The sequence below is a fragment of the Anthonomus grandis genome, chromosome 9 (genome assembly GCF_022605725.1).
Source record: "Anthonomus grandis grandis chromosome 9, icAntGran1.3, whole genome shotgun sequence".
Lineage (NCBI taxonomy): Eukaryota > Metazoa > Arthropoda > Insecta > Coleoptera > Curculionidae > Anthonomus > Anthonomus grandis.
In genome coordinates, this window is record NC_065554.1 from 3,845,456 (window position 1) to 3,855,926 (window position 10,471).

The 10,471-nt window shown below is 33.4% G+C and overlaps 1 protein-coding gene across 3 annotated transcripts in view; it reads left to right on the forward strand.

Annotated features, from left to right (window-relative positions):
• LOC126740736 (uncharacterized) overlaps positions 1 to 4,153 on the forward strand; it is a 112,195-nt gene extending 108,042 nt beyond the window's left edge. For all 3 annotated transcript variants that reach the window (XM_050446891.1, XM_050446892.1, XM_050446893.1), the window contains 2 exons: positions 3,441 to 3,658; positions 3,729 to 4,153. In XM_050446891.1, coding sequence (XP_050302848.1) covers positions 3,441 to 3,658; positions 3,729 to 3,982 — 472 coding nt within the window. In that variant the 3' untranslated portion in view covers positions 3,983 to 4,153. The remainder of the gene's footprint in view (positions 1 to 3,440; positions 3,659 to 3,728) is intronic.
• Positions 4,154 to 10,471: the final 6,318 nt, after the last annotated feature.

Consider the following 10,471-nt stretch of genomic DNA (forward strand, 5'->3'; position numbering starts at 1 on the left):
GCTTCCCCCAGACTTCTCACTTTGCACGCGCTATTAAATCCTAAAAGTAAACACAAGAAAACATACTTATGTATGTTTGATAATGATAACTAAGACTTTGTACAACCTCTGATATCACTCCTGTTGCAATTGTAAAATATGTGTTCTTCCCCATTCTTAAACTTGTTTCGGGTCTGACAAGCATAATCTACTTCCCTATTATCTTGTGGCCTCCAAGATGTAAATTCTTCAAAATTCCTAGAATTTAAAATTGATTCTTTGACAGTCATATGGTGAATATCAAGCAAATGTTTGTTTAAACAGTTAAAATATGAAAATGTCTGGATATCATTAGTACACAATGGACATATAATGTGTTTTATTTGTTCCTTCCCAACAAATTCAGGGTGAAACTTTTTCCAATGCCTGTTTCTGGTAGATGTGCTTGAAAATTCCTTATCACAAACTTCACAGATTGCATTTTGTTGACTGCAAAATAAATAATTATTGAAATTAGAACTAAACAAATTATATGTATAGTGATCCTTAGTGATGCCATAATTGTCTAACAGACAGCAACAGATAAGTGCAAATATTGGTTTAAGTGGAAGGAAATTATGCGCTAAGAAACACTGGCAAGTTTATTGAAAGGTAATGAAACTCAAACACTAAATTGTCTGTTTTTGAGCCCAAAACCAGCACAGATATGGATTGTATAGATAATGGAGTAAACACTCAACACTATACACTATGAATTTTCACTCAAATAGTCGCAAAGTTGATATAATTAAATTAATTATTAGGAAGCAAGCAAAGCAAATAAAATCTGCAATATAGGTTATTGGTTAAGTTAAACAAAACCAATGCCTTGATTTTCAATTTCCGTAGCTAATCGGCAACGAAATTTGACGTACGAACTTTCACGAAAGGATCAGCAGTGCTGCTCCACTCTCAATTTCTCTGATTGGCTGGGCATATTTGTATTTTAACGTATGCTCAGAAGCGTTTGTCTAGACCTGCACTATGTACCAACGCACGTGCTTTTTCGGTTAAAGTACGCTTCATTCGCTCCGCCACACCATTTTGTTGCGGAGTGTATGGCACCGTAAGATGATATGTTATTCCGTTTTGTTTACAGAAATCTTTCATTTCGCCCGATAAGTACTCCTGACCGTTGTCACAATATAAATTTACTAATTTTGGGTTAAAGTGGGCTTCTCCTTTTAGAACGTAATCTTTAAAACAAATAAAGACTTCTTATTTATTTGACATCAGGTATGCTACTGTATAATGAGTATACTCATCAATAAAAGTTACAAAATAGTTTTTATTGTCTATTGTCGAAGGAGTTATTTTCCCACATACGTCAGAATGCACTATAAATAACGGTCTTTGTATGTACTTTTTATCTTTAATTTTTTTAAAGGGCAGACGTGTTTGTTTTCCGCTGATACACGCTTCACATAATGAGTTAATAGAATTTATATCTTTTAAGCAATTATTATCACTAGCTAGTCCTTTTAATTTAAATTGAGAGAACTTTTCCTTATGTGACCTAATCGCTCATGCCATATTTTATTTTTGTCACAAATAATTTCAGCCACGTGACCTACAACCCGTGCTGTCTTATACTCATTTTTTATTAATAACTCTATAATATACAAGTTATTTATGCGCTTACCTTTTATCATTGTTGTTTCGGCTCGTTTGATCTCTACATCTTCAGTCTCAGTAAATACAACTGACAGTCCCGCCTCTTGGATGCGCCTCACTGATATAAGGTTGACAGGCACACTGCTGCTGTAGAGGACATCGACCAATTCGACACTATAGCCAAGAGTTGTCGTTACATTTAGAGTGCCAATATGTGTTGCTTCTATAATTGCATCCTTTTTCGCAACACTTATACGAATTGGCTCCAATAGTTCTTTATATGTAGTAAACAACTCCATATTATTGATAATATGTTCTGTGGCACCAGAATCTAATACAAAATGCCCTGATTGTTTTGTATTGGAGCTATTACACATCATAAATGCAAATGACTCATTTATAACAGCGGTTGATACACTAGCTTCCTGATTTCCCTGATTATTTCTTTTCTTAAACTTATTATCTTGATGCATTTTTATACTTTGTTTATAAAAATAGCAATCTCGCTTTAAATGATTTTCTTGTATGAAATGTATCTGTCTTCTTCCATTTGTTGTTTTTTGTTGGAGCTCTAAAATGGGGCGCTTTCATGCTGGTGTCAGCATTTTCCCGTATTAAATACTCCTCATGCTTCATTAGCATACCTTTTACAAATGCTAATGTCACTCTATCGTCAGTTATAGTTTTAATTGCAGCTTTTACAGGTGCATAAGTTGAGGGTAATGAGTTGAGCATGTACCAAACTTTAGTAGTTTCGCTCACCTCCATGCCACAGGCAGTTAAATCACGCACCATTTCTTCTATCTCCATCATGTGCTTTTTTTATGGGAGTTCCTGGTTTAAGCTTGCAATTAAATAAACGATCCTGTACACATAACTGGGTTAACACCTTTTTGCAAGCATATAAGGAATCGAATTTTTCCAGAATTTTCCTAGCTGTTGCACGGCCTAGGGGTAATTGAGAAAGTATGATGTCATCGAGGTATTCGATTAGCGTACCCCTTGCAAAACGTTCCCATTTTACCCACTCATCAGTTAGTGGCATTGGTGGTTCTTCACTAAGCACTTTACTTGCACCTTCTTGTTCTATTATTTCACTAAGCCTAAATTTCCACATTAAATAGTTTTCTCCATTAAACAATTTTAAATTACGTTTGGTTACACTAGCCATTGTTTTATTTTATTATTTTTATTTGCACCAAGATACACAATCACTCGCGATCACTTATGTGTCTGGGCCCATAACCTATTAAATAAGGTATGGTTGAACACATCAAAACACAAGTGATTCAACTTTGATATCGATTATATTTCTTTTACCGTAATTCTAAGCTTTATGCATGAGAGCTTATTAAGAACTAACTAAAAAACAGTGTTGTTGGCAATATATATTTTTTATATACACAAAGAGCGGCATAACTGCTTCATACACAAAAACTCTTATTCAGCTAGATTAGAAGGCCAGTCATTTAGGAAATCGTTTTCTAAGCAATCTTTTATAAACATACACGAATATGCTTTTTGCTTATTAATTCTAACTAAATATTTTCTAACTTTACCGTCCTGTAGGTCGAAATCGGAGCAATTTCGGACTCAGGTTAGTTTCTTTAAATCGGCCTATTTTTATCTTATGAATTTGTAATGAGATTTTGTAAAGACCTTTTGGGAACTATTATGAATGTTTTCTTAGTTAGTTTTTGAACGGAAAGAATATATGAAATAGAAAACAAAGAATACGGAATTCAAATAGAAAATTAATTTTTAACGAGGAGCTGAGAACATTATATATTATTTTAATGTAATTTAAGAGATCTACCAGAAGACCTAATTGAAGACTTTTTACGTGGTATATCAGCTGTACTAATAGAACCAAACTCAATGGATACCTTTAACGGCACCTTAGATGGCTACTGTGTATCATCTGTGTATTATCCAGATCCGGTAGGAGTCCTTTTTGTTGGACGTTTAAAATGGCCTAACCAAAAGACTAATATGGCAAGACTTGTTTTAAAGCCTCTATTGTTAGGTAAGTTACTTCAAAACGAACATTAAATAAAACTATGTTCGTATTTAATCTTTTGTATGAATATTTTTAGGAAACGCTGTCATTATTTTAACTGAAGATCCACAAGAGCATTTATTTTTCCAAGAAATTTCTAAGATATTGCCTGCTGGACTTCTTACTGCAATTCCGTATGACGATAAGATGATGTATACCATTTATAGTCATAGTAAACTATTTTTTCCTAATATGATTACCGACATAGATTTATTGTGTGATACTGCGACTTTTATTTCAACTAAGAACATATGGAGTAATATTGGCCAATCCTATAACTGCTCATCTTAAAACATGATTTTGGTTTATGCTATTTAAAATGCTTATTATTAGTATGCTAGAATACAGGTGTTCTATTTTTAATATCCTCATGTGTAATTTATCTTTTATTTTTCAGGCATAAATGAGTATGATTTAATACCAGTGTAAATATCGGTTACGTATTAAAATTTAATCATTAAACTGTTTTTTTTTAACTCATTAAGTTTTCAGGATATTTTCATTTCAAATAAAGATATTTTTTAATGCAAGTATGGATGTATAACTGTTAACACGTGTTTAATGTTTCTCTCTTATTATCAGTTTTTGTCACAGTTTATCAAAGTGTTATAAGTTGTGGTTGATATCTAAATGTGTGTTTTTAAGTGCTTAATTTGACTGGCTTTAACTAAAGTTAATCCCTAGAACAGAATTACATAGAATCAATAAAATGCCAAAGACAGAGGATTTTTAACAACAATACATTGGAATTTCTATTATTGAAAGAACATTCCTACAGTAAATGGACTTCTACCGTTAATATTAGTGTAGCAAATTTTCATACTTTTTAACTGATATTAGTGTAGCGTATTTCAGCTGAAATATTAAATTTTAGTGCCTCTTTTTTAATAGCAAATTGTTTGTGTAACCAGGAAGTAAAGGATGACGGAAGTGTTTGTATGTCCTTATTGTAATCGCAAATGCAATCGTAATCATGCAGTTATTGAGTGTTCTAGTTGTTTATCGTGGGTTCATAAAGGCTGTTCCTTGTTAACAAATGCGGAATACGATCTATTGGCTGGGAAATTTAAGAAAAACGGGTCTCATAACTGGACGTGCAAAAATTGCAAATCAAATGTAAACAAACGTCTTTCTGCTGGCTCGGGCTCTGACATCGATCATAATATCACTTCTGTAAGTGTTTCTGGAGACACTGAGAGTCTTGAAAGTGAGGTAAAACTAAAAGAGCAAATGGATAGCCTTATAAAGAAACAAAATACTTCGAATAAGGACATTCTTACAATTATGGTCAGCATTATTGACCTCTTATTGAAGCAAAAACAATGTTTGGAAGGCTCTTTGAAGGAAATTAATAAGAATGTAAGACTTAAAAATGATCGAATTGACGCTCTGGAGTTCAAGATTGAAGAACTTAGTGTAGAAGTCTCTCAGCTTAAGGCGGGTGGAAATAGACAAGAAACAACAAATGCCCCCCTAAACCACTTGTCTGCAGTACAGCAAGTGGACATGTACTCTGAAATTCAAGAGAGATCCTCCCGCTCAAAAAATATTATGGTATTTAATATTAATGAAAGTCGTTCTGAGGTGACCAAAGATAGAATAGATTATGACAGAGCGCAGATACTTGAGGTCCTAAACACTCTTAACTTGCCTGAAATAACTGACTTCAAAGTCTCTCGAGTTGGAAAAAAGGGTGAGAGGTCTACGCCAATCAAAGTTATATTTGCTGAACCTGGATCTGCTCTTGCTTGCCTAAAACGCAAACTGAGGCTTTATACCACATCTGACCCCAACTCAACTAGCCCATTTAAAGCAATTATACTCAGAAGTAAATGAGAGAAAGGCCAATGGTGAGAATAATATCGGCATTAAATATAAAAATGGTAATCCGTTTATCACCAAGTTTAGCCCCCCTGAAAATATATTATCAGAATGTTGGTGGTATGAAAACGAAGATCTCAGATTTTAAACAAGCTGTGGCGCTGACTGTATATGATGTTATTATTTTAACTGAAAGCTGGCTTTCGATCAATATAAATGGCTCCGAAATCAACATCAGAGGCTATTCAACATATAGAAAAGATAGGTGTGTGCTGACAAGTGAAAAGCAGTATGATGGAGGAGTCGTCATGTTTGTCAGGAGCTCATTTTGTCCCAGGCTAGTGAGAACTGATTTTGAATCTGTTGAACATTTGTTTGTTTGTTGCAATTATGGAGGTACCCAACTTATTTTTGCAGGAGTTTATATCCCTCCTAATTCTGGCCTTGATATTTATCAACACCACTGTAATGCTGTAGAGCAAATTTGTTACAATAATCCATCATCCAAATTAGTTCTGTGTGGAGACTACAACCTGCCACATGTCACATGGGGCAGCCATGAAGATCGATTAACTGCAATTGGTCAGTCTGTAAGCCATGCAACCTGTTTAGTAGAGTCCTTTACATTTTTAGATCTTAAGCAATTAATTTCTGTTCCTAATGGACGTAATGTTTACTTAGATTTAGTTTTCAGTCATTTTAAAGAAACCAATTTTATGCGAGCTATTGATTATCTGTTGCCTGAGAGTATGCACCATATTCCTTATTTTGGTAAGATAGCTGTTATGCATCCCCCTCAATTGAAAGTAGAGCATACTTACCTTGATTTTAAAAATACCAATTATATTGGATTTAACAGCTTTCTTTCCAGTATACAGTGGGGTAGTGTTTTTCAGGATAAAAGTATTCAACTCTGTAGTGACACTTTTTATGAAATCATTAATCTGGGTCTAGCTATGTTTGTTCCAACTAAAGTGTACAGAAGCTCCAATTTTCCTTCTTACTTTACCTCTGAATTGAGGACAAAAATAATATTGAAAAAGCAAGCACACCAACAATACAGAATAAGCGGCTACCAGAGGGATTTTCAATTATTTGCTGCAATGCGGTCTGAATGTAAGGAACACTGAAAGCAATATTACTGATAACCCTAAAAAGTTCTGGTCATTTGTTAACCAGCAAAGAAAATCTCACAATCTACCTACCTGTATGTTTTATAATACCAAAAGTGCAGATAATAGTAAAGATATAGATGATTTATTCGCTAATTTTTTTTTTTAATGTTTAATGCACCAGTAATGTAAGAACTCCCAATTTTAGTTTAGAGAATAGGCTTGATTTTTCTATTTGTGATATTGGCTTGTCTGAGATATTTGATAAACTCTCTAAATTACCTAATAAACTTTCCTGTGGACCTGATAAGATACCTGAGTACATGTTAAGCAGACTTAAATATAGTATATCACTTCCTTTGTTTTTGTTGTTTAATAGATCTATATCAGAGGGTGAGCTTCCAAATATATGGAAATTAAGCTATATAATCCCTGTGTATAAGTGTGGTGAGAGGGATCGCATTGAGAACTATAGAAGCATCTCAAGGCAGTCTGCTGTTCCCAAGATTTTGGATGATATTATATGTGATCAGCTTAGGTGGGCGTGCAAGGGGGTGTTTGATGAGAGGCAGCATGGGTTCATTAGTGGTAGATCTACCTCTACTAATCTTGTTTTATATGAGGTTGCCTTGCTGGAGGCCTTCGAGAATGGTTATCAAGTGGATTCAATTTATACTGACTTCTCGAAGGCCTTCGACAGGGTCAATCATGAGTTATTACTAGCAAAACTTAGTTCCCTTGGCTTTAGTGAAAGATCTCTAAGGTGGTTTAGAAGCATGCTGCTGGGTCGTGAGCAGCGTGTTAGGATTGGAGATTCTGAATCTGGAAGTATCTTGGTTACTTCTGGAGTTCCTCAAGGGGGACACTGTTCCCCATTGCTTTTTAATTTATTTCTGACTGACCTTGTAACGTGTTTAACTGACTGTGATTACTTAGCATATGCAGATGATTTGAAACTTTTCCATGTTATTAAGTCACAGCGGGACTCTGATATCTTACAACACAATCTTACTTCTTTTGTAAAGTGGGCTAATATGAATGATCTCTCTTTAAATATAAATAAGTGCTACTCAATTGGATTTTCTAGACTTAAAAATAAAATGAATAATATATACACTATTGATGACATAGTACCGTTGATTGAATATATGGAAAGATACGCAATCCTGTGTTAAAAAGTGTACCCGGTCGACTATCGGATTGCCGTTCAGTTTCGTGCACCGTGTGGTGCTGCCGCGAAGCGTCAAATCTAGGAACGATTTATTTTAGCTGCATGGACTTGGCTTTTGGCTTCTTTGAGTCAGGTTTTCAACGACGCTGGAATTTCTGGTTACGCGACCGTGTTGGATATTTTTTTAAGATATGGAATGATGCTGCCAACTATGTTTTTATTTTTTTTTTGAACATACAACACGGTGTCATTTATGTGGTGGTCAAGTGATAAGTATATCACTTATCACTTGACCATAAGGGTGGAGGCATATTGAAATTTCTTAAAAGTTAAATTTTATAAACAAATAATTACTTACCAAAATATGTTTTTGAGACAAAAATTAATACAAAAATATATATAAAAAGCTATTTTTACAAAATTACCAACAAAGTTTAATACAAGTTATAATTCCAACAAACATTATGTTTCCTTCATTTTGTGTTCAAGAGGGTCAAGTTTTTAAATAAAAAGCCCGTTGCACTTAATTAACTAAAAACTAATATACAAAAAATATGTGGAACAAATTTTAAGATATAAGTAGGTTTCACGTAAATATTAGGTATAAAGAATAATTGAAATAATTCATAAGACTTAATACCGATGGTAATATAACTTCTTGATCAATATTTTTTTCTAAAAAGTAACCCATTTTGTCATGTGATTCAATATCTGAAAAATTGTGCAGCGTAGTGAGATCTGTAAAGTAAGGGGTTGTGAGTGAGGATGTTAATAGAAATAGAAAATAGGCCACATTTTAAGTTTTAAGCGACACAAATTCTCAAATATTAATAGAAAATTCTCAATTGCCAGTTGTTACAACTATACTTAAAACTATAAAAAGATACCTATTAACAAAAAAAAAACATTTTGTTTAAAGACCCGCATCACGGTTATACAGGACGTCAATAGAGGTGGTATAATTAGAGGAAAGTTGAGCAATATAGTGTCCTTTTATAACAAAATCTAAATACTTCCTAAATTTTGCAAAAAACTGAAATTTGGCAAAATCATTTTATTTTTTTTCTGGCGTTATTTAATAAAAATATATGACAAAAGTATTTATTAAATGAAGAAATTATTGTGACCACTTTTTCTCGCCTATACGATGACACCTTTAAATTTAAAATACGACGTTCTGTCTTTAAAGAGCCATCATCAACTTTGTTTTTCTTTGTCGGCGCTATATTGACCATTTGCAGTTTAACGACGCGGGAATCTTTGGGCGCCCGGCCGTTTTGTTATTTTTTTAAGACAAGGGCGATGATGATAACAGCGCTTTTATTTATTTTGTTATTGCCGATATTTAAATGCGCTGTGATCTCGCATAAATAACTAGATAAATGTGGTGGTCAGGTAATGTATTGGAAGGTGCTATCTCTTACAACTTAAATTTTTTATTAACAAATAATAAATTACTTACCAAAATCCTTTTTTGAGACAAAAATAAATAAATAAAAACAAAACAAAAATTCAATAAGCTTTTATTTATTAATTAGAAAATTAACAAAAATATTAAATAAAGGTGATGATATAGGTAGGTTTCACGTAAATATAAAGAGTAAATTAAATAATTAAAGATTTAATAACTATATAAGGTACTATAGTTTTTTAGAGTCAATAATTTTTTGCAAAAAGTAGCCCGTAATGTGATTTTTGACAATACGGGTTTGTGAAACCAGCCAATATCTCAAAAACTGTGTAGGGTAGTGAGATCTGTGAAGTACATGTGAAGGATCTCATCGCGATTATACAGGATGTCCAAAATAAGGATGAGCGGTAAATGGTTTAATTAGGCGAAAGTTGCGCAATATAAATGCAATGATTGAATAAATGCAATCTAAAAATTGGAGAAAATGCCAAATACTTCCTAATATTCAAAAAAAAGGTGAAATTTGGCAAAATGTTTTTTTTTATTTTTTTCTGGCGTTATTTGAAAATATAAAATAAAATCATTTATACATTGTTGTAAACACTTTCTCTTATTTACAAGTTAACATCTTTAACTTTTAAATACGACATTCCTTCTTTAGAGAGTCATAATCAACTTTGTTTCTTCTTGTCGACGCCATGTTGGCCACTTGCAGTTTTGAATAACCCTTTTAATTACTTTTTCAACGAGGTAATTTCTAGTGAGTAGTTGGAATCATCCCTATTAAATATTATATACCTCTTTTTCTTTTAAATACAATTTCGAATTTCAAAAAATTCAAAACATAGGGTAGGGTTGCCTATATTGGACCGGCTCCTAAATTGGACCTTTGAAGATTTGAGCAAACCCACAACAAGTGGCGCTATCTGTCAATGCCAACTAAAACTACACCTCGAAAACTGTTAGAGTTTCAACACGTGTGCGTCTGTAAACAACGGTTGAGGAAATATTAGTGTTTTCGTTTGGCCATAGTTTAGGGGTTATTTTAGTGACCTAACCTCCAAATTGGTAAAATCCGTTGTGGGTGAAATTTGATATTGTTTAGTTTTGAGAGCGAGGTTCCTAAATTGGACAGCAATTGACTTGTAAATTGGACTGGTCCAATTTAGGCAACCACTTCCATTTACTTAGTTCTTAATATTTTTTTTTCAGAATGTCATCACGTGGTAAATACGGCAAGTGGAGCACAGAAGATTTAAGCAGTG